Source organism: Volvox carteri (assembly GCF_000143455.1).
Source record: "Volvox carteri f. nagariensis unplaced genomic scaffold VOLCAscaffold_38, whole genome shotgun sequence".
Taxonomy (NCBI): Eukaryota; Viridiplantae; Chlorophyta; class Chlorophyceae; order Chlamydomonadales; family Volvocaceae; genus Volvox; species Volvox carteri.
Genome location: NW_003307581.1, coordinates 805,496 through 832,935, shown reverse-complemented (window position 1 = coordinate 832,935; position 27,440 = coordinate 805,496). Strand labels below are relative to the sequence as shown.

At 57.1% G+C, this 27,440-nt stretch overlaps 3 protein-coding genes across 3 annotated transcripts; 1 reads left to right on the top strand and 2 right to left on the bottom strand.

Moving 5' to 3' along the window:
* Positions 1–3,458: 3,458 nt before the first annotated feature.
* On the bottom strand, positions 3,459–11,623 carry VOLCADRAFT_94607 (uncharacterized protein; the record flags this gene model as incomplete). The annotated part of the gene is made up of 11 exons (XM_002953739.1): positions 3,459–3,838; positions 4,360–4,446; positions 4,483–4,788; positions 5,234–5,492; positions 5,892–6,367; positions 7,100–7,620; positions 8,272–8,345; positions 8,971–9,102; positions 9,318–9,415; positions 10,944–11,056; positions 11,595–11,623. 11 exons carry the CDS (start codon positions 11,621–11,623, stop codon positions 3,459–3,461), a joined length of 2,475 nt encoding a protein of 824 aa, XP_002953785.1.
* A 2,608-nt stretch (positions 11,624–14,231) lies between these two features.
* Positions 14,232–16,762, bottom strand: VOLCADRAFT_106123 (uncharacterized protein; the record flags this gene model as incomplete). Its single annotated transcript, XM_002953738.1, has 6 exons — positions 14,232–14,618; positions 14,851–14,916; positions 15,238–15,300; positions 15,599–15,647; positions 16,135–16,309; positions 16,513–16,762. 6 exons carry the CDS (start codon positions 16,760–16,762, stop codon positions 14,490–14,492), a joined length of 732 nt encoding a protein of 243 aa, XP_002953784.1. The 3' UTR covers positions 14,232–14,489.
* Positions 16,763–23,392: 6,630 nt separating this feature from the next.
* Positions 23,393–26,101, top strand: VOLCADRAFT_64047 (uncharacterized protein; the record flags this gene model as incomplete). Its single annotated transcript, XM_002953798.1, has 4 exons — positions 23,393–23,488; positions 23,965–24,090; positions 24,437–24,632; positions 25,854–26,101. Coding segments are annotated over 4 exons (666 nt in total), but the record flags the coding sequence as incomplete, so codon positions are not given.
* Between the last annotated feature and the right edge of the window lie 1,339 nt (positions 26,102–27,440).

Here is a 27,440-nt window from a genome sequence, read left to right as displayed (position 1 = left end):
ATTAACCCCCAAGGCAGGCTTCTGCAGAGAGAAAAGCCATCGCAGTGACCACAACACAAGAACCAAGAACCCATACATAACGCTTACATACAGTGCACACGCGGCACGCAATGCGATCCACAAAATCATAAACTGGGACTTCCTCTTCTGCCCGCGGGACAACCCCACCAGCAGATCCACCGACGACGTACCATCCCCCACCGCCAAGAACTTGAGTTCCCCACCCCACATCGGAAATGGGTCAGCACACACAACTGGACAACTCGGAATACATGAATTGTGGACAGGCCCAGCACTCCGCCACGACCAATCCGGGGCCCATGTGAACTAGGTTGCATCACGGACATGGGACCCACCCACCCAGGCGTCTTGCGGTAACAGGCGGGGGGAACCGGGGGCACATTAGGTTCCATGAAATCCAGTATGCGTGCACACGTACAACCGCACATCTAACAGTAAGGGTATGGGGACCACGCGAAATTCACCATAGGGCAACATCTTGCCATATGAAACGAGCGGGATGCACGGCGGCTCCATTCCAGGGACCCAAAGGCGAAAAAGGAACCGACGTGAGCCACACACATTCACGCTGCATTTGCTGAGGGCGTTGAGAGCAGCAGCTTTTCTTTCGGCCAGCCGCCCGGCCTGAGGGACATCAGTCCTTGCATCTGGGAGAGCGACGCCCCGACGCCCATGCAACTGCCAGACAGGCGGCGGCCATGCAACAATATCCCTGCTGGCAGGCAGCAGCCACCCTCACTTCAGTTCCAACCTCCTCCCACAGTCCGCAGCGAAAGGAGCCCACTTCTGGCACCATGCCTCGGCGTACCTCGCATGTAGAGTACGATGGGATGCACGGCACGTCGTCGTAGCTGACGATGAGCATCGAAATAGTAAAATTCAAGGGCGCTATGTGACCATCTAGCCATCACTGCTGCTGTAAGCGTTACCACCAGGTGAGCTGACGCGTTCGTTTTCCTTCCGCTACATGTCTTTCACTGCCTTGTTGTTGACTCTCTTCCATAACGTTGACGCCGTCACGCACATCAAAACTGGTCGGCCCCACCTTTTTCGTTATCTCCTACACATCTCGCCACACAGTCACGGGTCGTGCCGGCCGCTGCTGCCACCCGCTCGCCTTCCGCAATCGACAAACACGTGCAAGAAAATCCCTTGTACGACATCAGGTCCTGCATGGCAACGATACCTTTATGACGGCGACGCAATGTCCTCCTCAATCGCACGTTGATGTACATCTTTAAGCATAAATCCAACCTCCGGGACCTTACTCTCTACGTCGAGGGCCGAAGCCCGGAAAGCAATACTTGCTTCGCGATATGTCGTATTCGGTTGAAAAATCGCGACCCAGCGCGCGACCTAGGGATCACAACAACTACCATTGCGCCCGTAATTCTTGCTTATGTTCGCCTTTTCGCATAAATGAGGAGGGCGTTCAAGCCCTTCCGCCGGCTGAGTATTAATAAAAGGAAATGGCCAGGCCGGCTGGTCACATTGCACGACCGCATGCCAGTGATGGGAACCCACCAGAAGGCGCCAACGGCATGTAGTTAGTGCTTTCCAAGTCCCCCACAATTATATCGCGCCACGAGGCGCTCTTGGATTTTAGGAACCAGCCCATTCGGGCAAGAAGCAAGGAAGGGGGACTGTCAACCCAGCCACTTAAGGTGGATGGAAGGGTCGCTGTCCCTCAAACGTACAGCAACGTACTCTGCTGCGGCATTTCCATCAGGCAGGCAGAAAACTTGAACCCAACTTAAAAAATTCATCCACATGCACCCACGGCCCTGGCTCGGTCCGAATTAACCGGCGGGTCACTTCCTGAAGACACGGCGTACAGTTTGTGTGAGCAGTTAAGGCACAGATGACCCTCGCTTCAAAGTTCATTCTTCGCAACCACCAACCACCAACTAACGAAGCTCCTCACACTATCCAAAATGGCTAAAAGTTGCATACCGCTGCAACCCTACCGTGCAGCAGCACCATTTCGTTAGTCCCCGATTGTGATTTTCCACCTCCGCCATTGATCTGCATACATTCTTTCCTTCCCACGCGCCCAGATGATTAAACCACACGCAGACATACACACATATGCACACACGGAGAAAGAGAAATGAGGTCCCAGGACGGTGCATCCGAAGGAATGCGATAAACTCTTACCGGGCACCACCCTGGCCGTTACCGTCCCCAGCACGCACTGCTGCCACCGACCAGCTTGCCTAACACCATTGCAGAAGACGGCATGGGACTGCAGCTGGCCCGGCGGTCGAGCAGCCTAGTTAGGAAAGCGGAGGATCCGGTTGCACCAGATGCAGAGCCACCCCAAGCAGGTCACAGCGGCCGACCTCCCTCGGCTTCCCATCGTCCACAGGAGCCTTCTCGCTCCCTCCCGCTTAACGGGCATATTTCGTGGCTGTCGGTAAGCTCTTTGTTGCCGCGCCAGTGATAGCAAAACGAGCCTTTGGAGCCCACCAACCCATAGGGTGTTTAAACAGGCATTGAGGGCAGAAGCCCGCTAGTAAGATGCCCCAGACACACCAATGCCCCTCCAGGTATTGCTTCATGTACGGCTCGCATGGGCCCCCAGGTTACACCTTTGGAGGGTAACGCAATGCCAGAAGGTGTGCAACACGCAGAGAGACACACATACACACCTTTTTCGTTCTGCCTCCAACATCTCCGTACATAACCCGTTCAGCTACCACCAATTCATGGACCCCCTTTAATAATCTGGGGCTCTTCAAAGCAACGTTCAACAGCCGGACAGCCATCCAGCACCGAGACCCACATCTCTCCTCTTACATTCTCCCTTCATGCCCTCTCGATCCGACGCAGTCCCTCCCGAGCAGCGTCTTCCCCACCTCACCCCACTCCACTCCACTCCACTCCGCTCCGCTCCACATCACCGTGCCCCATCCCTGGAGAAGCACAGCCGCCAAGAGCTACACACGCGGACGTCCAGGGGTATCCGAGGGTGCTTAGATGTCCTCTTCGGCAAGGTGGCTACACGCAGCCACGTGGTCCTATCCGGCCCTATCCATCCCAGGCCACGCGCCGCCCTTCCCCCTTTGCACAGGACTTCCTCCCAACCCATGCACCTCCTGTCCTGGTTGGTGCGTGTGCGTGTGCATGTACTCGCATATCCCCAAACCAGGACTATCAATGACGCCCCCTTCCCCTCCGCAACTTGCTCTGGTGGCGCCGTAGGTGAGCAACACACCACCGCTCATCAAGTGGACGCCAGGCACCCAGGGAACAACAGCATGAAGAACTCCTCAAGTATTTCCGAATGCTTTGCGGGGCCGCATTATTGCAGTGTACCGAATTGCCGAATGGGTAGCGTACCAACGGTACGCTTAGGCAGCTAAAATCGCCAAGGGCGAAATCCGCGTTATTGAGGAACTGGTAACGCCGCAGAAATCCAATCAGTAGCAGCAGGGTCAGCTGGGCCCTGCGCCTGTACCCGCGGGTCCCCCGCCCAGTGCCGAAGCTGACGCCACGCCGCCCCCGGCCACGGACCCATGGGCCGCCGGCGGCGCGACGACGGGGCCCGCGAAGCAGCTTAACAGCGACCCCGCCTCATCTAGGCAGTCCAGTAGCCGCCGGATGACTCCCAGCTGGTCGGGCGGCATGTACTGGGCGAGGAGGTCGAGGAGGTAAGCGCGAGTGGCGGCCTGGCCACGTCCCTGGAGCGCTTGCTGCAGCCATGTCCGTACAGGGAAGGACGCCACAACGGGGTGGCTGGCGACGCCCGCGTGGCTGAGCTGCAGCTGTAGCGATGACAGTAGCAGCATCTCCACCTCGGGATCGATACGTGCAGCTGCGGCGGCGGAAACCGCATTGGCGACGACGGCGGCATGGGAAGCGGTACTGTTGGCGGAGGTAGCGCCGAAAAGGTCCGATGCTGGCGCCGTTGCGCTTGCCGCCAGGTGCAGGCTGCCAGGGCGTCGGAACCCCGGCCTACCGGCATCCGCGAACACGCCACCCTGCAGAAGCGCGAACACGCAAAGCACCAACCAATGCCAGCTTTAGTGACAGACGTCTTTTCCAGTCCGTTCAGGAAACGGTGTCATGCGCCGCACAAGGCACCACACCGCATGGGATGGAAGTGTGCCAGTGGAATGGCTAGCATCTGTCGCACAAAAGACGTGGCGTGTTGGTACACCCTCTCGCGCCCACACAGAACTAACTCTCCACCGCACCACACCACACCACACCACACCACACCACACCACACCACACCACACCACACTCACCACACCACACCACACCACACCACACCACACCACACCACACCACACCACACCACACCACACCACACCACACCTCACCACACCTCACCACACCACACCGCAATGCACCGAACCTGTGGGTTCAAGCCACCATTGCCAAACGTGCCCGCTCCCAGTACACCAGCAGCAGCTGCAGCTGCGGCAGCAGCGACCGCATCATGGGGCCCCCCACCGTTGCCCCCACCAGCAGCTGGCTGGGCGCCCTGCTGCAGCTGCTGCTGCCCCGTACCGGAGAGCTGCAGCTGCTGTACTGCAGCTGCTGCCGCCGTGGCGGGGTCCTCCGAAAGCCTCGCGCTGTAGCTTCGAGGCGGCGGCCCGGCCCGCTGGCCGCCGCTGGTGAAGGGAGATACCGGCCCTAGCTGCAGCCCCGGTTGCTTAACCTGCTGCTGCTGCTGCTGCTGCTGCTGAGTTTGTCCTTGTCCTACTTGGTGGTGACTGCCGGACGGGAGAGCTACAGTGACCCAGCCGCTCAAGAGGCCTGCGTCCCCATGGCAGCAGTCCCCCAAGGGAAGGCGGGGTGTTCATGACGCAGTGCTCATGGGAAAGTCGGGTGAGGATGGCCCTTCGTCTCCATCACCCCTTTGCCTTCCCCCCGGCTGAAAAGGGCCTGCAAACACACGCGACCTGCAGTGCCTAAACAGTCGCCGTGTAGGTAGCAGTGCCGCTACCAGTGCTCCACGAGCAGCGCCACAACCGCGACAACCCACCTAGTAAGGCCCACTAGGCTAATGTCCCGCTAGTTAGGTTATTTTCCGCCAGGGCTCTTTCTCTGCCTGTGTCTCATTTACACACGCTTTCAACTCTCCAGCCCCCCTCTCGCCAGTGTACCAGTACCAGTAGATCGCATATCACATATCGCATCATCATCATCATACCCATGTCATTATTGCCATTCCCTCCCTCCCTCCCTCTCTCGCCCTCACCGGAGGGTTCAGCTTCCTCCGTCGTGTCCAGGAGGTTGGTAGATGAATGCGCCGCCAGGGAAGTCGACGGGGGGACCCCCGTGAAGTCCAAAGAGGCCGTACCGCTGCCGCCACCGCCGCCCGTTTGCCCAAAGTCGAGGCCGCCGCTCTGCTGCTGCACGTGCGACAGCCAACCCCCTGGTCCGGAGCCGACGCTGCCGCCAACGCCGCCGCCCTGGCCCGCCGCCGGGTTCACGTGATACGGCCCAATTAGCGGCTGCTGCGGGAGGTGTCCGATAGCCTGTTGAGGCCTTGCATGGGCCGCTGCTGATGAGCTTAGGCCCGTTGCCATCCCACCGGCACCACCACCGCCACCTCCAGCAGCGGCAGCAGACCCGCCAATCCGCTGTTGCTGCTGCTGCTGCTGTTGCTGCTGCTGCTGCTGCTGCTGCAACTGCATGTGCTGCTGGTGTTGGTGAAGTTGCTGAAGGTGCTGCTGCAACTGGGGGGCACCTAGGGGCAGCGGCCGAGCCCCTGGCGGCAGTCCCACGCCCTGTCCCGAAGCTGGGCCGCCGCCGCCGCCACCGGCTCCCCCGCCAGCCATCTCTCCTGCGCTGCCGCCACCACCGCCCTGTGCATTCCCTCCTACGTATATCCCAACGGAGGCCAGCCCGGTCACCGTCAGCTGGTGGTGGCTGGTGGATCCTGGTGTGTGGTACAACGACGTCGCCGACGTGGACTCCGACGGCGCCAGCGCAATGTCAGCCGTTGTCCCTACAGCGCCGCCGCCGGTGCCGCTGGGGACAGTCGCTGGCGCTGCGGTCAACGGCATCTCCTCCGTCAGGCCCGTGTACAGCGTGCTGGCGTTAGAGAGAGTCCTTTGAAGCTGACTGGAAGATGGCACTCGGTTAGGTGGCCCCGAAACCAGGCCCAAGGAGGTGCTTTCGAGCGGTACGAACGTCGAGGTGTCTAGTTCGTACGGTGCAGAGGCGCTGGCAGTAACGCTTCCACGGTGCTGCACAGGGCCGACGGAGCCGATGCTCGTGCTCTGCTGGCTGCGTCGCGACTGCTGCTGCGGATGATGATGATATGAGCTCTGTGCCGTGTTGAGCAGTAGGGCGTGGTCGCTGGAGAGACTCTGTCCGGCGCTGCCAGCTGTAGGGGCAGGGAGCAATGGGAGGGATAAGTGGACTGGTACAAAGGGTGCAAAGAGCAAGATTCGAAAGAGGACGGAAAGGTTTTACACGGGGGTAAGATGTAGGGGCGACGAGCAAGGAATGGGTGGTGATCGGGGATGCCACCGAGTCGGCCCCGGGCTGGAGAGGTGGTCTGTCGGGCCAAGCCAAACGAACAAGCACATAAGCGAAGGCCGGGGGACCATGGACTTAGAAGGCCGCCTGGCGTTCTCCGCGCCGGCCTTCCCAGGGGGAAATCTAACAGGGGTAACAAGACACATGGATCGCGTTATCAAAGAGCTTTCTTCAGTGTTTTGCATCTCACAAACGGCAGAAGACCATCGCTGCGACGCAAAGTGAGTGTGACACAGTACAATTGAGCAGCTGGAGTCCGGTGGGACCTAGATAGGTATCGAAGTCCTTCGTTATTAAAGGCAGTTATGCAGCTCGAACTCTCGACAGGAATACATGCTTTGAGGACGCGGAGAAGTGAGACGCAACGAAGGGCAAGGAAAGAAATGCGAATGAAAGGAGCTAGGGGAGCCAGCCAAGAATGGGAAGAACGAAGAGATAAGGAAAAAGGGATACATGGGAATATGCATACACCAGGTAGGGAGAGGGCGCTCCACTCCGAGGAAGGAGCGGCGCTCACCTCCCGGCTGCAGCGATGGTGGGGGCAACGGCGCTGCTGACGCTGTCACCGCTCTCGCACCTGCCACCATTCGCACATCCACCACGGAATGCACACCGCCGCCGCCGCCACCTCCCGACAACAGCCCCCCTCGCTGCATGTGCTGCAGCTGTTGCTGCAAACCGGCAGAAGCCTGCAACACTAAACGCGGCCGAATACTGCCGCTGCCGCCGCTATTCACAGCGCCGGCGGCGGCTGCCGCCGCCGCGGCTGCATGCCCAGACACGGACACCGACGCACTGCGTACGGCAGCTGCGGCTGCCGCCGCCGCTGCGGCGTCGGATTCGCTGCCGGCTGCACCGCCTGCCGCACCCAGCTGCCCCAGGACTCCGGCCGCATCGCCGTCACACGGCGCCCCGGAGGATCCAGGACTCCGCTGGAACGGCTGCGACTGCTGCTGCTGCTGTGCTTGTTGCTGATCACCGCCGGACGAAGTCCCCGTCCCTCCCTTCCAGGGCACCCGTAACTCTTCCAAGCTGTGGGCGAAGAAGCACGAGGGCCGCGTGCATTGGCTGCCGTACGTGCACATGAGGGCTTTATACCTGCGAGCGGGAACAGGGCGGGGAGAGGGAGCCGTGGAAGTCGGTTAGTATCGCCGGCATGTGTTTCTCAGATTCTTGTGCGTACCTATGTATGTATGTATGTTGTTACAGGGTGGTCAACTTCGCCAGCGGCCCCCTTTCCCGGGGCAGTCCCTGCTCTCCCCTGCTAGAGGGGCACCCTAATCCGTCACCCCATCCGACTTCAGAATGTATTCGTTGGGTTCGGCAACTCACCACCAGCATCCAACCAAATCTAGCGGATCAACGGCGCATCAACTTAGTTCCTGGTCAGCTCGCAAGTTGATATTATCACGTCCTACACCGTCCATAAGATGGGGGGCCACCTCCCATTTCATCACTCCTCAAACACCCGAGGAGCCGGCAGGCGGATTTGAACCCGGGTCGACTGGGTCGACTGGGAGCAGAAGTCAGGCCTTAACCTCTGCCAGCCGCCTGCATATGTATGTATGTATGTATGTATGTATGTATGTATGTATGTATGTATGTATTTGTGTTGTGTACCAGAGAACCCGACTGCCGTACGACGTCATCATGGTCCCGACCGTTGATGGATGACGTGCCACGAGATGCTGTGCTCCATAATGCTGTTACCATTGAGACCGAAAGTATGCACGCACTACCATCCTTTACCTTTGGGGATGAAGCCATTGCTCAAAAACGTTATGTGCATAGCCGCACGAGTCTCCAGCGGGGCATCCTGATTTCTGCGGTAGTTTCGGAAGAAGCACGGGCGCAGGGGAAGGGTTAAGAGGTGCTCTAACGAATATGGGCAGGGCAAGCCAGGCGGCAAAATCGGATGCGGGGGGTTGGGGGATTCGGCCTCGCGGAAGCCTATGCCTCAGGCGAGATGGAGGCAGCTTGGGCACATGAGAAGAAATATCGCGTCATGATCAGCTGCGTGGCTGCATCTACACGAGGATTCATGGGCGCCTGTACCGCAGGCAGCCGAGCATGCATGGGTACTTTGCCGAAGACCGTCTTTGAACAACGCGGTTATTAAGAACCTTTGCTCTTTGCGTTTTGCATGATTGTACTTTCTCATGTGCCTTCGGTGTTATCGGGGGGCTTTCTCCGAACCATTGCACGAACACTTAAACACGAGCAGGGATCTGTGTCTGGAAACGGCAACAGGGACCCGCTTCACCGCCTTTGTTGCGGCTAAGCTGCTCCGGTGGCGCCAAGATCCGGCACACATACCCAAAAGCTAAGGGTAAGGCAGATCGGCGCGTTCTGCTATCGCATGTCAGGTTTGGTTTTGAGGCAGCCATGCGCCCGTCGGTATTTGGGGTATGTTGAGGGGAAAGCCATGGCCTGGTCCCCTTCACTCACCGACTTCACGTTTGGGCAGAGAACCGGCTGGTAGTTGAACAATGTTGGATCTCGGCGACGTGCGGTTTCACCAGGGTGCGCGCAAGGACAGCTAGACCAGGAGTGGGCGTACGTCTTGGTACAAGGCACCACCTGACCAAACAGGGTCCGGGAAAAGGGAGGAATATGCTGAAGCAGTACACAGCTTTGGGGCAGTGAATGCTGATGCAGCACAGATGCAACTAGGTTGCAAGCACTAGCCGTTCACAAACGAATTCGCCGCATTTACAGGTGGACGTGCCATCTGAGGCGACTTTCCGACGCTATTAGCAAGGCACGGGACCTAAGGCTTAAGACCTAAGCCACACCTTAAAGCTGAGCATCCAGAACTCATCGCTGTAATTGCCCTTATGCTTCAAGCAGTGCGCCATCGGAGGCGGTTGCCTCCGTCGCCACCCCAGCGATCCTGCAAGTATTGCGGTGGTCTTGTGTTTCTGTGATTACCACAAATGAAGCAGCATCCTTGGTCCTTCCGGGCACAACAACAAAGGCGTTTCGCTTGCGACAAACCGCGACATAAGCTATCCGAGCGCCTATTCCCTTTACCGGCGCCATACCTTACGTAGGATTTTCCAAAATCGCTTGGAACGCCGGTGCGTCCAGGAAACACCCTAGCAGCTGCGGCATTCAGTGCGAGCTCACTCCCCAGTCCATAACTGCGCGCACAGCATGCTCACTTTCGCAATCTTTAAACGAAGCCAATAGCGCCTTCGATCAGCGGATGGTCGTAACAATCGTTGTGCGCTACGATTGATACGTATGATAACTAAGGCGGAGCCCCCCCGGTTTTCGTCTGAAGATAATATCGTAACTTTAAAGGAGCTGTTGGCAAATAACTTTAGGATGATAATGCTCGGGGGAAGAATCGGTTCTTGTACGGGGACATAGAGGCGTCGTTGTGTGTTCATGAGATGCCGCGACTAGATTATAATATACCTAGTCTTACTTCACCTGGCGTATAAAATGAGATCTATTACAACTGTGCAATGCTTGGTTGATGCACATGCCGATTGACGGACGTCTCCAGCCGAGCCACGTGAAAAGTTCCGAACTTGAGTGCAATCCAAATACGTAGGTGTTTCTGTAATATAAATGAATAATTGTTTAAGAAATTAAATTCAATGTACGTATGGCTAGCGCTGCTAAAAAAGTGTAGCTTTGAAGGAACCGCAATGGCCAGCCTTCGGATCAGGCAGGGCTTATGAAAACCTTGATAATTACTCTTGACGAAGAGGTTTCTGTAGCAAATGCGCCTGTTTGCTGGAAGGATGTTCCCCAGATTAATCAGAGGAGGACGACGTGGGAGCAATCCAGGTACTAACTTAGCTCAGTTCAGGTAAAAAGATTGTCCCAAATCCGTGCTTTTGACAAAGTCGTAAGAATTGCACAAAAAGCGATGGCGGCGACAATCAGAGGTACGTACGCCGTTGTTCGTAGTCCCAATAGTTGAAAGGATCAGATTTTGTATACGTCAATGGCCGTATCGACTCTCTTCTGTACATCGTGTCCATCTGCTTTTTCCTGTATAGCTAGCTTACGAACAATCCGCAATCTGGGCAGTACGGGCTCGATAGGTTCGCACCTGAAGACATGGCGAATGCAATAAAAGCACCTTTCAGCCTTGTGGCTGACTCTAAGCGGTAGAGAGCAAAAGGCTTACCAGGTTAGTAGATAGGCGACGATGTGTCGCTAACCACGAAAGTCAACGGCTGCGGGTGGACAACTGATTTGGGATGCCCCCCAATTGGCGATAGCAGTTGTACTCTGGACATGCGAAAAGCTTTTTGCTGGTTATAAGATATAAATTGTGCAGCCCCTTTAGTTGTGTATAGGTCTAAGCTTGCTATACATGAGCATAGTCTTATGCTTTCTATGCTTGCGTATATCATTCTACCTAAGGCCAAAACTTTCGTTTACGAAGACTCCGCGCTTACGAAGACTCCGCGCCACGGAAGCCGACAAAGTGCTGCGATGCCGGGATAGGATGCTGGATTGCTGCGGTGCCTTCTTGTTGGTGATGTTGTAGCGGGCTACCGAGCTTCTATGCCTGAAAGCAAAGAAGCCGTGCCAAAGGGCACATCGCCTGACGCTGCATGAAACATAAACCAGAAAAAGTATACCGACTAGTCCGTAATGGCATGCAAACCTACTCAACAGGCTGGGTACAGACTACGACCAGATTAGCACTGCTGGTACCAGCAGGGGGACTTTGCCGATATGGGCCCCTATGAGCGATAACCTCGTGCCTACCAATACCGGGAAGTTCTTGTGGTTACATGCCGCACTCCGGGTGTCACGAGAGCTACCCTGGAGGTAGGTTGCGCTGCCACACACAGGAGTCCAAGCTACCTAAGGCCGCAATAATTACCTCAAGGAACGACTTGAAACGACCCAACCATGCTACTACCCCCCAGCCACAGTAAACACCCAAACCCCTGCCCGCGCTGGAACACTCTCAAGCCCAAGGGCGCTCTGAACGCAGGACAAGCTGCTGCTTACAGGTTGCTTATTGTCGCCGAGAGATAAACGTTTCATACTTCGCGGCTATGACCGCTACCTGTGGGCTTCAGCGCGTTGGAACTCACTGCGATTTCGGCAGCTTCTTAGCGAACATATGTACACCGGTATCCACGAGTCAGGCATTTGCATCAATGGCTTTTGCTTATGAAGCAGATGGGAGTGAGGCCATGCGCTTCTGTACGGGGTCCCCGACCTGCGGCGCTGGGGTCCTGAACTACGTCGCGGCCTATATAGGTTTCGAAGGGTTTGTCACAGCTGGGTTATGTAGCGACCCGCCGGATAAGGCCGCATTGCCCTCTTAGCAGATTTTTACAATTGAAGGCCGATTATCAGCAGGCGACACATCCTACTGACTTGCCTTACGGCACGTGGGGCTTGGTTTCCAAACGTGGAAGAGGGTTACGCAGCTGGGGTTTCGATTAGGGGGCCCCAATCCAGCCAGGCACCCGAGCCCGTGCTTCCTTGCATGTGCTGAAAACATTAGTAAGAGAGGGTGCTGCATAAATACACCATTTAGCTGCTATCCAGGCATTCGAAGTTTGGTATATATCGCAAGTACGAATGTCCCATTAAGGTTAATTCCACGTGAAGATTCGTTTTCCAGCCTTTGCGTTACTTTTTGTTTTCTTTCCATTTGGAAACTGGCAGTGCAACTGTACCTTCGACTTGATTCGGCGATACGGCTGCTCTGCCCCTTCCGGTACGGCCCTCCGCAGCCTGTCGTAAGGGCAACGCTATGTGTAGGCACCATCTGCTGAACGTTTAAAGTTCCGAAGTCGAAATCCTCGGCCGTATGATCGTAGTATGTCCTCTCAGAGACGCGCGGCCCTTTGACGTACGTCGACGTAGTGTACGGTGAGCGATACATTTTAGAGTCCAGCCTCAAGAATAATTAAAACTTATTAGATCTATCTGTGTCAGACAATGTCAACTGCTATTGCCACCTGTACGTCTTGGCGTGCCGTGCCACAATAGTGATACGTCACTCAGGGTGTATTTCCAGTGCGGATTAAGGCCAGGGATTAAGGTCCCGCTATTCCCGGCTAATCCCCAGCTAATCCCTGGCCATTCCGAAGGCCGGGGATTAGGGCGGGGATTAAGGCCGTACAAAGGGCGATGCACATTTTTTGATGCGATCTCGACGCTAATATTACCAGTTCTGAATTGCTTTGGGCAGTAGGCATCGTATGAGTATAAAATATGGGCAGGAAGCGCACTCTTCTCGCCGTTGTGGCCACCGTTGAGGCCTTACATTGAGGTAGCACCTTTCGAGTAAACCAAATCAGATATTGCTTACTTGAGGTCATCCATATGGAATTACCTAGAAATTAAAATAAGATATGACGCCATAAATGCTAATCCAGATACGGAAAGTTACTACCTGGGTGGGGCCAGGTAATAACTTTTTTGTCACAAGTTGCCAGGTAAATACATGGACATCAAGTTCAGTTTATGTTCTTTCCTAATCTCTTGCTAACTCCTGCTAGTCCTCTGAATAGAGGACACGGTGTCCTGAGGAACTTCTTAATCCCCGGCTAATCCTGCTTAATCCCGGTGGGATTTCCACTGCTGGGATTAGCACAGGGATTAACGCTAATCCCTGGCCTTAATCCGCACTGGAAATACACCCTCATGGAAGCGCTGCGGGGCTCCTTTCCCACATCCAAGTCCTTAAATCTCTATACTTCATCTGCGTGATAAGCATAACTTCATGAGACGACACTTACAAGATAAAGGCGGTGGCTGTCACAACGAGTTGGTGCGTGGTTGAAACAGCTTGAAACTGCGGTTGGTAACCGCAGCGGGAGTCTGATCATATTCCCATGGGAAGGGCGCCCTGAGAGTTCAATATCCACCACTGATGGCCGCAGGCAATGATGCATCTGTAGCGAGGCGCCTAACGTATGAGAACATAGGCTCACCGTACAGCCCCCGATATGGTTGCTTGGGTTTGCGCTTATATCCTTGGCCTCCTTGGCGCTGCGGTCTTCCCTTCTGATCTGGTCTTAAAAGATCCCTTGCCTCATCACCATTGCTCTCGTGCTTTCACCGCGCATATGCATGGCCGCAGTAGCGGCGATTTTAGCTGTGGGCTGTGTATAGGATTGCCTCCTGGAGCTCCCATGGTTGCCCCCACCGGTCTCCTCTCTTTATCCCCAATCAGCATCTCCTCGCGCGTCGTATGGCCGGCGGAGTAGCTGCTGTTCCATCCCTTTGAACGCAATCTAACTTTTTGCTTTACGTTTATATCTATTCCGAGCTGCGATGCACCCTCATCGCACGCACAACAATCAGGCAGCCACCGAAAAGGTGCTCATTACAGGTGCCGGGTGCTAGGACGTCAGTTTATGTCTCACGATCTTACCTCTCTGACGCCTTATTTGCCACAGGAACGTACACATTTATGCACACACGGTGACACTGGCACTATCTATGCTTTAACGGCTGTTTCAATGTTTCCGTACATGCCGTATACGGAACAATGAAACGTACGCTTCTTTTGGCCGCCATACCGATGGACACCTGAGGGCGGCACTGCAACTACATAGTACGTATTAGCTCGGACAAGGACAGACTACTTGTTTTATGTTTTTATTTTCTGACTCGTGTAAGGAAACGTTTTTTTGTAATGATGCCTATGTTTCAGCGCACAACACGTCATGTAGTCTTCGCTTTAACTTGTGGGTGATCCATGAGCTAATGGGCTCGTCTGTCCTTACAAGCTCATGAATCCTTATCGCCAACCGACGACGCCATGAGCTTCAATCTTCAGGCACATGAGCTTTATCCGTCAGCGGTTGGTGCTCATATTGCAGCAACTCTTAGGGTCCAGTGAAATAGTAATACTTGTTTTGTAAAGGAACGGGCAATCTTGACCGAGCGATGGCGCTAAGAAGGAAACGAATCGAAGGCGGAGACTGCTGCAGCAAAACGGCAATCACCCTGTCGCCTCCTCCTCTTTAGCGCTCGTGGAAACTGGCGGCAAGGCTCTTGCCGAAGGTCGTCTTGGCTTCATTAGAGACCGGGTCAGATCCTAAGTAGATGTCGAAGAGGGAGGAGCACAGAGCACCCGAGCTGATGGTGCCCTTCTGTGGGGAAGCAGGAAAAGAGGAAGGGGCGGACATCAGCGGTCATGGGCAGCATGGCTGCTAGGGGCCCGGCGCAGCGGGCATGCACAAAGCACGGCATGAAAGCGGGGTTTTGAAGTGGAGGCGCAAACGCATTCCAAGGGCATGATACTGGAAAGCGCTCTAGATCATGCAGGCGTATCATGGTAGATACCCTCCACCGGCCGCCCGCCCAGCCCAGGCCAGACCGCACCTGCTGTCCCCCGACCTTGGTGACCAGCTTCTTGTTGTCCGGGCAGGTGAAGGCGATCTCGAGGCCCTGCGCATCATCAGCACCAGCAGCACATACCAGCTCCCGGTGTGAGCATGCCATGCAGCCGTGCCGAAACGCGGCAGGGCGCCGTTGTTATCAGGACACCTAAGTAACCCCATCCCAGCCCGCATACACAAACAAACGGACACACGTGAAGTAAGCACGGCATCTCCTCCTAGTACGTATGGTTGGGACTTCAAACGCACGACGCCTGCACGGTATGAACCCTCCATCCCTCGCATCCACAAGGCGGAGGGCCGGGTGGGCCTCGAGAGCAAGGTGTCATGATGCACTGGAAAGAAGTAAGACGCTAAGCCTTCACCCTACCCTCTCGAAGTGCACTCCGTCGAACTGCTTGCGAAACTCCTCCAGCGTCCCTGGCTCGCCGGCCTGCGTAGGAAATGCATGTATCCGGTACAGTGCCGTACGGTACGGAAAGAGGATTAAGGCAGGCAGGCGAGCGGCGACTCAGTGCCCATCGTGATCACGGCATTAAGCTAACATACGACCCGATACATCCTAGATTGCACACCGGATGCGACCTACTGGCAGCCAGGTGCAGCCGGCCGCGGCTGGTGGTCAATCGGTTAGTGACGTTCATGATGACGTCACATCATCCCTACGCTCTCATATACTCACCCGCCCACCCAGCCATCTAGGCCACCAACCTTCAAAACCACACGCCTACCTGCTTCAGCCTGGGAGCAAGACGCTCCTCCAGCGCCTCAAGAAACTTCCTGAAGAGTATCACACATACACGGAGCCACCATCACACACACAACAAGCAAGGCACACCACATCTTTGCAACTCAGAAACCAGGATGATATCATGGCAGCAGTAGCAAAGAACAGCAGCAGCCGCAGCAGCTCGTGCCCATCTCTTCCTTTATGAGAGGAATCCCTCAGTGGCTACAGGTGCCATTAGCGCCCAGGGCTTGGGCCACAGCCGCCTCCCGTTACACCCGCCAAAACAGCCCTAGCAGCCCCCCAACTCCCTTCCCCCCCTTACACACCATCAGTCACCCGTCTGCCGTTCCATCCGGATCATCTTACCCAGGTGGATCTCTCCAGCCCCGCTCCCTTCCCCTCCTCCCTCCCCCCCTTCCTCAAGGCGGCCTGACAGCTCCCCTCGCTCCACGGCACCCTGCACGCCGCTCGCCGTCGTCGTCAGGGGCCGCGCACTCCCTCCTTTCCCTCCTTTCCCGATCCCCCTCCCATTCTCACTTGCGGTCCACCAGTCGTGAGCTGATCACCAGTCGCAGGGTCTTCTCCACATTGGGGGCCGCCACCACGGCTGGGACCACGACGTGAACAGGCGGATAGGCGTGTGGGCAGGCGCGGAAAGGGTGGGGAGGCAGGCAACCGGCAGAAGATCCAGGCAGGCAGTGCTGATGGGGGGCTGTGGGGCAGCCAGGCAATTGGCTGTGGAGCCACGTAGGCAGGCAGTGCTGGATGCTGGTTGCTGATGTACCATCTTTTGGTTTGGGAGTGGGAGAGACAGGAAGCGGTAATTAGGGTGGGGGGCCGAGGGATCACGATGGCACGCTAGGGCATCGGGCAGGGCCATTGTACGGCGCCATGACAGCACCATAATCATCATACCGTCATAAAAGCTCTGGTCCTTGACCAAGTCCTCCACGGGCTTCTTCTTAAATGCTGACAGGGTCGACTTGGCCGCGGGCGCGTCCACGTAGATGCCCAGAGCGTACACTGCGAGAAGAGCGGTAATGGTGTCCGCACGGTGGCGCCAGAAGAACGAATGGAGGGAAAGCACAGTGAGATCAGCTCCGGTAGGGATACTACAGCCCCGGAGAGAGCACAAGCCTGGCCGGCATGTTTTTGTTTCCAGCATTACTTCGCGCACATGGACAAGCATCCGTGCACACAAAAACACATTAATCTCCGCCAGCTCACCGTTAATGTCCTTGATGAGAATCTTCTTGCTTCGCACTCTGCAAAATAACTCATCTTGTCAAAACCTTGCTTGTCCGTTGATGCGACGGCATGAAGATCTTACCAATCCCAAAGCATTCCATTAAATGCTTGATCCATGCAATCTTATACTCAGGGCAACTATGTTGACAGCTATATAACTGCTTAAACGCTAGGCAGGGAGTCGCCCTGACTTATGCCACTGTAACGCCAACAGCCTAGACGGACTTAGCGCTTTTCCAGTCAATTAAGCCGTAGCTAAAGACGTGTTGAATCTTCACCATGTCTAGAACCTAGCAGCCAATAAATTTCGAGCCAGGGAAGCAAATCTTGTGCTCAAAGCCGACCTACCCACCCGAGACCAGCGAGGGAAGGGCATTGCTTTGTCCGAAGGTAGCAATACTCCGGAGGAAACTCGTATCCAGTTGCTGGCTCCTCTCGGCCACCTTGCGCTCCAGGTCGTCCGAGCCCCGATAGGATGGACGAGGACAGGGATGCCAAAGGAGGTCCGCCGGTAGGAGGGGCAGCCTTTGCAGACCAGAAGCGGAAGTTCTCTGCTTTCAATCCATTTACATTGCTGGCGGTGGCATAGTCCCTGCTTCCTCATGGCACTTGGCTGCCCTCGCAGGTCTGGAAACTGACCATTTCAGTGATCCAAATAACAATACGTACAAGTGATGTAACCCCACTGATACATATGTATAAAGTATTATGCAGATATTGCCACACGAATAGATCACTGCACGGGCCGGCGAACATCGCACGCATCTCATGTTGCCGTACAAAATAAGCAAGTTTAAGGACGTCATCGCTCTACAGTCTTCGTGGCATTTATAAGGGAAATATTGCGCCGTTCCGGTACCAATTTCTGAATCTACGTATTCAGCCTTGTAGAAACACACGTAGGAACACACCATAGCAAATCTACGTACTTGCACGCTATCCTACCTTCTGGCTAACATGGAACGCACATTTTGGCCACTTGCACAGTTGTTGCTGACCCAACCAACATAGGTCCATTGTGCATCTTGACAATAAAGAGCGTATGTCTTAAACCCTGGTACAGCTGCACACCATTCCCAGCGGATTTCCCTCTTGTCATCGATAAGAACTCAACAGGGACACCGCATGAAGGAAAAGCTGAAGATGTAACTCAGTCCATCATTTTGCCGAACTCAACACTAACTCATTGAGACAGTGGGGAGTGAAGCTCTGGGATAGTGGGGCCGGAGTGGACGCACAGTGGACGTTTCCGTTAGCCTTCCAACGACAATAACAGAGTCGACCGTCGTTACGATCTCGTGACCGCTTTTTAGAAGAATACGTGCGACCCACCAGGTCACCTATAATTCAATGTGTTGAAAGATAAATTTTGGTTGAACAGTTTCGCCATCGCAAATGGCCCTACCGTCAGAGGAAGATGTCGGCATTACTGAGTATGTGTCGACAATGCCAGGGTTTAACAGCATTCTCAAGCATCGGTGAGCCCTCCTGCTCTTCTTTATCACTTTTGATATAAAGCTGCTCCGTAAACTCTTGAGGTCCAGACCTGTTGCTCGCGGCCGCCGCCGGACCGAAACCGCATGCACAATGCGTAGTTGCAACTTTCGCCAAGCACCTTCAGAGAGGCCTTAAGCGAGGACGTTGTGGCTGCAGATTTCGAGACTTTCAAGTGCATGAGATTGACCCCAAAGGACAGATCGCTCATTTGACTTCCCTGGACCCCGAGTCCCAGGTGGGCGCTCGGCACCAGCACCTCCTCCTCCGCCTTGCTTTTACATGAATGGATCTCCTAGATTGGCTTCCTGGCAAGGCAGCTGGTCCCACTACAGCCAGCCCCGCTGGCCATTGGGCTATAGTTTGGCCGGGGACCCCCCGGCTTCGCCCTTATGGCTCGCAGTACAGCTATGTACGAGCGACACGTGGCCGCACAAGTGCTTCTTTGATCACCCACTCCAGTTTGGTTTTTCGATACGAGGGACACACGCACCGGCACGCGCGCATGCCGACTGGATATATCATATGCCTGTTGCCTTCTCAGTTCCATCAGCTCTCAACTTTTCTCCCACGTTCAGGCGCCGGGGCCCAGCAGATCCGCCCCTGCTGCAACGGCAACGGCAGCGACTGCGACTCCAAACCCCAACCGAAACGGCATCTCAACACCGAATCACGATGGATTTGCGCCCGAGAAGTTGGCGGCTGCCCGACCACAGCTGGTCGCATCGTTCGAGGTTCTCGCCGGGCCGGAGAACGGCGCGCTGCTGGACGGGCTGCTGCGACGTGTAATCATTATGTACGGCGGCAAGGTACGGCAGCAAGCTAGCGACCACGGCGATAAGCCGGGACTATCTTGCACTGGGGCGGTTTAGGGCTCGTCGGGAGTGTTGCTGTGGAAGCTGGAAGAGAGCGACCCCGAAAGCAACAGCGTGCTATGGAACGCACCGTCCTTTTGGGGCGTTTGTATGTATGTGTGTAACTTCCCATGAGTATAATGACCTTTTCCCCATAAATAAGAATCTGCCCTCAAAATACCGTTAATGTTGGATTACCACCCAGTTGAATATAAGGGGTAATGTATGTATGTATGTAACACGCCTACATACATTGGACTTAAAGCTAGGACGACTGTTCGGGTGTTCGAGGACAGCAACGTTATCGACAACGCGGGCGATGCCTGTTCTTTTGGGGCAGCTGGGGTGCCAGTATCTCCCTTTGGGGATGTGGGCTGCTAGCTGCGGCTGTCGGGGGCCGCGGGAGTTTCCTGCCAGTCCACGATAAGCTGTGCTGGTCCTCCAGTGTTGGATCCTAGCCCTACACACAAGCCACACAGCCCTGCACATAAGGACACACATCGCGGCGCAGCATATCACTTATCACACCACGCATGTTCATTGCCCGCTGAGGGCCCCGAGGTTGTCCTCCCTGCCCGAGCAACTGTAAAACACGCCGTATAATGCAAACTGCAGGTCGGTGAGGGGGAGGAGGTTCAGCGCCAGGAAGAGGGCAGCGCTGCGGTCAGTGCAGCAACTGTGACGAAGAAGGAGGAGGAGGAGGTAGAGGGGCTAGACGGCGGGGCCGTCAAAGCTGACGACAACAGCACAAAGCTCAAGTCAGTTGCCCCAACCGATGCAACCGACACAACTGCAACTGTCAACACGTCTGCAACAGGCGACCGACCATGCGGCAGTGTTGATAACATGTGCGAGGACATCCGCGAGGGCCTCCAACAGCCCCGCGAAGGGGAGGAAGAGGAGGAGAAGAAGAAGAGCGAGGTGGAGGCAATAGCAGCGGCGACGGCTGCTGATACTGCAACTGCCAAAGCTACTGCGGACCCAGCAACAACAGCCATAACAGCGGTAGCCGCAGCAGTACCGGCAGCGGGTGCCGGCGCTGTCGCCGCGGCTCGCGGTCCGTCCGGTCGGGTCCTTTGTGCGCTTGAACGGACCTCCGTGTTGCTGCTGCCTATCGCCAGCAAGGAGATTCGCACGGTGGGTGCGGTTGTGGAGTATGTGGGTTAGGGTCGGGCTTGGGGTTGGGGGCAGCCGCCGAGCAAAAAGACGGCAAAAAGACGACAGCTGCGGGCGGGCGCCGCCCCGCCTTGGGGAGCAATTTGACTTGGGGAGCAGCCTAGACGCGACACGGGCCTGCCTATCTAATCTGTTCAGAACGGATAAACATGGGCTTCATCGGGGTTTTCGGCCCCGGGGATTCACGGGGAGTTACGAGGCATCGGCTCCCACTCTCTCCCTTCCGGACGATCCCATTTCCTTTGTGGCCGTTGTTTCGTTGACCTCGCCGCGATGACGAAATGGATCCCACAGGCCGTACATGAGTTCTTCCGTACGGCACCCGGGCTGCCGCCCATGCGTACGGAGACAGTCGCCGCCGCCACCACCACGGCCACAGAGAAGCCGCAGCAGCAGCAGCAACAAGAAGAATCGGCTCTGCTTCCGGTCAGCAGTCCCTTGGCGGCGGCGGCGGTGGCGGGGGCGGCGGTGGCGGCGCGGGGGCCAAACGCGGCCCTCCTGACGGCGCTGAAGGGGAACGGCCAGCGAAGTGGGGCGGCGGGCGAGGAGGTCAGGGTCGCGGCGGCAGGGACGGCGGTGGTTCCGGGCGAGGCAGCGGGCGGGGAGGGGTCGCGCGCGGCGGCGGACGGCCTCCTGGGGGTCCACAGCCGCAACAGCCGCCTCCCGCACCGACCCGCATTGAGATCATCTTCGATCCGTGGGATGTGGGAAAGGCAGCAGCAGGCGGCGCGGGTGGCGGCGGCCGCGGCGGCCGCGGAGGTCGCGGAGGTCGCGACGGCGGCGACGGAGGAGGAGGATGGCGGGGGCGCGGCGGCCGAGGCCGAGCTGACTGGGAGGGGGGGCAGCACAACTTCGTGCGGTTTGTGCTATATAAGGAGAATATGGACACTCAGGTCGGGTTAGGGTGGCGTCTTTGTGCACTGTGTGCTATGTGTGCGGTATTGTATGCTTTATATCACAGCTGGCCGGGGTGGCCACCGGTATGCACCGGGGTAACAGACAACCCTGACTATGTGCGTGCGGTACAAGGGACTTACAGGACGTAATAGTATAAGACGCGCTGTAATGCGTTGCAGCTGGGCTGGGCAGTGTGTGGGCGGCCCCCCGGTGTGCCGCAAGGCGCAGAGTCTTCGCGCGCGCGCGTGTTGGTGCGCGTTGGCGGTGTTGGGGTGTGTGGTGGGGAAGGAGGAAGTGTTGCAGTCCAGCAAACCAGTCCATCGCGGATAGGGAAACGTCAGCACCCTGATGTGGCGGGTGCACTGAACCGGTGTGTACCTACCTGGCCCTACGAGGGTTGCTGTGGCGTTCTTGCTATCACCTGGCCTTCCACCCCCACACACACCCCACACCCCACCACCACCACGATCAAGGTCCCGTGCAACTCCTCTACCTTTAGCGGCTCCTCGCGCTGCTCCTGTCACGTGACTTCCCCTCCCCCCATGTCACATCGTACACCACCACAACTTCCGTACGGAATGCTCCTCCCACCCACACGGCCCCTCGCCTAGGTCGCACTCAACACCGTGGCCCGCATGTTGCGCATCACCACGGGCAACTGTTTCGGCTTTGCAGGTGGGTGGGAACGGCGCTGTACGGCACTGTACGGCTCTGTATGTCCCGGGGGCGTTACAGTGCGTTCCCCCCCAGGCGCGAAGGGTGTCTCCGCAGGGGGTTGCGGTGGCAGGTGGCGTGTGGGCGTGTGGGAGGTAATTGAGACCGGCTGGGGGAGGCCCTTCGGGGACTTCAGGTGTAACCCGAAGGCGAGCAGCCCAGCGAATGCGCGGAGGGGAGGCGAACTGACGGCCGCCGGGCGAACTGGCGGCGGAGCTACGTACTAGAAATGGAATCTAGGAGAAGTTGAAACCGCGAGGGAGCATTTGTGCGGGCCCCAATGTGTCATGGGGAGCCGATGTGACCAGCCCCTAACGGTATTCCTAACTGCACAACCAACCGCATCACGAAGCGCTCAACTGACGGCCCCCTGGTGCTGTACACACACAGGCACCAAGGACAAGCGCGGTGTGACGTGTCAGTTCGTCAGTGCCTTCAAGGTGAGTGAGTGAGGACGTCTCCCACGGCTCCCGCCAGCTCCCGTCGCGTGTGTGTTTTCACGACCTGAGCCGCGGACAGGAACTGGCGAGGAGGCTGGGTGGCACACGCGAGTAACTCACACGAGTGCCGTATTGAGGGAAGCAACCCGCATCGACATGGGAGAAGAAATGTCAGGCAAAGGGAGAGGAAGGATGGGTGTGTGGCTGTGTGGATGGCTGTGTGGATGGCTGTTGAAGCAATGCTAGAAAGCAATACCTACCCGCCTCACCAGACGACAGTATCCTTTTGGTGAACCGGACAAAGCTATGTGATCGTGTGTTCATGTATGTTTTCTTCCCCTCCGCCCCCGTCCTCCTCCCCCCCCTCCTTCTTCCCCCCCCTCCTTCTTCCCCCCTTCCTGGTGCGCCGCTGACCTTCTTCCCCTGGGCGGCCCCCCACCTCGCCACCTCGCGTGGGGGGTGCAGGTGGCCCCGGCCCGCCTGGCCCTCCTGAACACCCGCCTGCGCGGCATCCGCGTGGGCACCTTCTCGTTCAGCGGTGAAGGACTGCGACTGGGCTGTCTGGCGGGCAACGAGTTCCACCTGGTCATGAGGGACGTAAGGCCCGCGGGGCCGGAGGCACCGGCAGTAGCAGCTGCAGCAGCCGCGGACGCAAAGTCGATCGAGGGAGAAGCCAAGATCGAGTCTGCGACTGGAGGGGGAACTGACGGGGTTTCCGCAGCCGAGTTAATCGCCCAGGTACGGGGCCAGAGCAAGCTGGAGCTTGTATGTGGTGCATGGGGTAAGTAAAGGTAGGCGCAGAGCCCGCAGTAGCAGCACCAGCAGGAATACCAAGGGCAGTGTTGAAGCTCAGCTACGAAACACGCGCCAAAAGAGGTCCAAATTCGGACATTGGATCCAGATTTTGACGTTATGGATGAAGCCAGCCTCCCATGAATTAGCTTCCATCCCCACGTTTTTTATGCACTGGGGCAGGTGACGGCGGCGTGTGAGGCGGTGGCGCGGACGGGCTTCATTAACTATTTTGGTCTGCAGCGCTTCGGCACTGGCGGAGCTCCCACCCACGAGGTGAGGTGCGGTGCTGTGGGGGGAAAGCTTAGCTGCGCAGCTGCCGATCGGGAGGCCGGGCACTGTGACTGCGTCGGGTGGCGCTGCCATCCCCCTGACCCCCTGACTGACAGGCGGACCGACCTCCCGTTTTGAACTCGGGCAATTTGTGCATTGGAGACGTTGGCAGTTGGTGTTTTGAATCTGCATCCCGTGGTTGATTCCGCCGTCTTTGTTCACCCCGTTGGAGCTCCCTCGCGGTTTCGGTTGATTTGGGGTGGGGGTTGGGGTGGGGGTTTGGGGAGCTTGTGCGGTTGCGATCGCGTTTATTTACCCACCCACATGCCCCTTGACCCACCATTCCCAACCCAAAGCATGATGACCTCATATGGCCCCCCGCCGTCATACAATTCCACGCCGTCATGGCGTACTATGGAACAACATGCCGTACAAAGTGCCACCGTTGGTGTTTACACTGTGGGGCTGTGCGCCTGCAGGTGGGCCGCGCGCTGCTCCGCTGCGAGTACGAAAACGCCGTACGCCTTGTACTGACAGGCCGATCGGACGAACGGCCGGAGATTGCGGCGGCGCGGCGGCTGTTCTTCGAGGAGGGCGACGCCCAGGTGGGAATCGGGCCCCGCTTCGTTCTGGCGTACACATACAAATACACATACACGTACACTGCGGTGTCCGCGCCCTGGCCGTCCGCTGGCCACTGGGGCGTTGAATTCCCCCCGGGGGTGGCTCGTGCTTTCCCGCATAAACACCTTCGTCCGCAACATCACCGCGACACTTTTGCAAGGCACCTGGAAGGATGTTGGGAAGAGTCTAGAACTTCTGTGCCGCTCTTCCGCGGCTCCTGCCTTCCGGGGGCGTCGCATGACACACCGCCTCCTCCTCAACCCCAACCCCACGGCCATTCATCGCTCTGCTCCCTAACTTAGCCTCCAAAATGGTTTCGGGGCATAGGGTGCTTTGCGCGGCATCCCGAACTACATGCTGGGGGAGCGTGCCGTACTGGGCGCCCTTGTGCGGCAGGGCGCCACGGCCTGGTCTGCCGCCATGCGTGCCGTACCCCGCACGCTGCGGATGATGTACTTGCATGCCTGGCAAAGCCACGTCTGGAATCTAGCTGCAAGTCACCGGTGGGCCCGAGGGGGGTTGCGTGGAGGTCGGGGGAGGGTCGGCGAGTGTGTGTACGTGTGTATGCGTGTGTGTATGTGACGCGACTAACGCTACATGTACGTTGGTCGATTGCACCAAAACTTACAGCGCGTGTGTCTATTTTGCATGAACAGTAAATTTGTGTGTCCGTCTGCCGGTCTATCTGTCTGTGCGTGACAGAGGTGATGACTGCTTAACTGTCATGGTGTAGCGGGATATGTTGGGTTGTGGACGCTTCCGCGTGGCGAATGGGAGTGGGTGAGAGTGAACTGAGTGTGCTATTGACAGTTGCTTACTGCGCCTGTGTATGTGTGTAAGAGTGCGCGCGCATGTAAGTATGTGTATGCGCGCACTCTCGTGTGTGCGTGCGTGCGTGCTTGTGTAACGTGGAATGAATTGGACCACAATCTGAATGACCTTGGCGCTGGAGCGTCAAGTCTCTCTCTTACGGTGTCCTGCAGGATACGGGTGTACGGCCATGACCGAGTGGTGGCTGGGGATCTAGTCATGCCGCGCGGCGCGGGCACTGCTGCTGCTGCTGGCGGCGGCGACAGTGGCGGCGGTGGGTTGCTTGACGGCGACGTCGGCGGCGACGCGGGGGAGGGCGCCGATGCCATGCTAGAGGACACGTCGGAAGGTCCGTAACTCACCCAATTGTACGGTATCACTAAGGTATCGTACCATGCTTGATTAAGACCGGCCATCCACTGCAAGACCTCAGGCACGGCCACATAGCCGCATGTTCAGGCCGATGTATTGCAGTACTAGAACGGGGAGGGGGGTGACATGTTCTCTTGTGCCGGCGCTGTGCGAAGGAGGGGAGGGGCTCTTAACGCAGCCACCCCCTACGGCTTGTGGCAGTCTGCCGTGATCCCCCAAATAAAGTCAAACACCGGCTAATTTAGCCGATATAGCATTTTGCGATAGAATCCAGCTTAATTTTACCCCGACAACCGCTTGGGACAGTCTCGGGGTGCCCGGAAAAAATGCCAAACTGACAGGAAGGCTTTCGGGGGTCCCCCCGATTATTCAAGGGGGTTTCGGGTCTAAGAGGGTCTCGGGTCTAAAATATTTCCGCTGGCACAACCTGGCTGGATGACCAGTGCCGAGCGCTCTCGCGGCCCTCTGCCTTCCATGTGGTTGTTATTGTGGTCGTTGTTCCCATCGCGACCTCCCCACGCATGGTGAATTGTAACATGCTGCGTTGCGACAGCAGCAGCAGCCGGCGTCACGACCTCAGCGGCTAAGCGGTTGTCGTTGGTGCGATTGGTGACGGACGCTGACGTGGCAGCTGGGCGCTACAGCGTCTTTGATGTCGTGCTACCGTTGCCGGGCACGGAGGTGGAGTATCCCGCACACGAGACCGGCGAATGGATTCGAAAGGTGATTGGATTGGATTGGCCCTGGGATGATGTGCTGTGCTGCGTGGCACCCCTTGGGGGAGGGAGTTGTCCGCGGCCTGTCTCTTGACTTCTCCTACTCCTGGACCTACCGCCAAACTATAAATCACCAGTGCATAAAAGCGGCACAGAACACAGATGACGGTTCCGCGTCATCTGCTCATGGCTCGGACCATTTGTCTCGTTCCCAATCACATCTGGTTCATGTGGTGCATCTCCTGTGACGTATGGGTTGCTTACTGTTAGCTGTTCATGCCAGATGTTCACGTTGGGCACTGGGGACGTATGGGCCACCTCGCACACCACAATTCCGCCCTCTCACAACCACCCGTCCCGAAGCAGGCTGCAGCCGAGGCTGGTGTGGATTTAGACCAGCCCGCCGCCTCCTCCGCCAACAATTTTGAGTTGTCCTTCGCATCTCTGACCGGCGACTACCGCTACCTGATACACCGGCCCAAGGGCTTCACCTTCGCCTTTAAATGGTGAGGCGGCAGCTGGTAGGGGCTGCAAAACTGCCCCTAGCCTGAGGGGGAACAACGTGCTGCACACAATATGTAACCTCTGGTGTCAACCCAAGGGTGCTGCTTAGCAAACAAACTCGTTCTAGGGAACCGGGTGGCATAGGGTCGGCATGGTATGCGGGAACTTTGGTCCTCGATGCGAGGTGGAGGAGGTTCTTGTGTTGTTGGCCGTGTGGGGTGATGGACTGATGACTGCAGTGCCTGGAGATGCTGACGGGCGTAGTATTCTGCGAATGTGTTAGTGCACAGCATCCCCTGGTGCTGCCCGGCTGCTTTCCTGGGTTCCAGCAGCATCGTGACCTTCACCGGTGGCCCCCAGGTACACGGACCCCAATGACGACTTCCTCCTGCTTACTGACCTGGAGCTTTTGCAGCAGCAGCAGCAGCAGCAGAAACCGGGACAGCAGAACGGCAAGGGGGAAATGGAGGGGCAGGGTCAGGAGAGGAAAGGGAAGAATCCTAGCATCGACACCAGCAGCCAGAAGCAGCAGCAGCAGCAGCAGCAGCCACAACCCGTGCCAGGGCAAGCCGACGGTCCGCAGGAGATAGTATCGGAGCTGCAACATCAGCAGCAGCAGCAGGGGCCAGACGACAAACTGTCCATTAGTGAAGGACATCACGTAGTAGGGTCCGACGGAGGTGAAGGCCAGGCACAGCGGGGCGGCACACCCCTGGTCAGCGGCAGTGGGCCGCTCCTGGCACTGGAGCTTCGTTTCCAACTGCCCGGGTCCTGCTACGCCACGATGCTGCTGCGTGAAATCACCAAGGTACCTGTATAGCATCAGTAGTATGGGGAAGAACAAAGACCAATCTGATACTTGAAAATAAGATGAGGGTACGGAGGTGTGTGGTGGGCCGGGTCAAGGCAGGGTCAGGGCTGATGGAGCC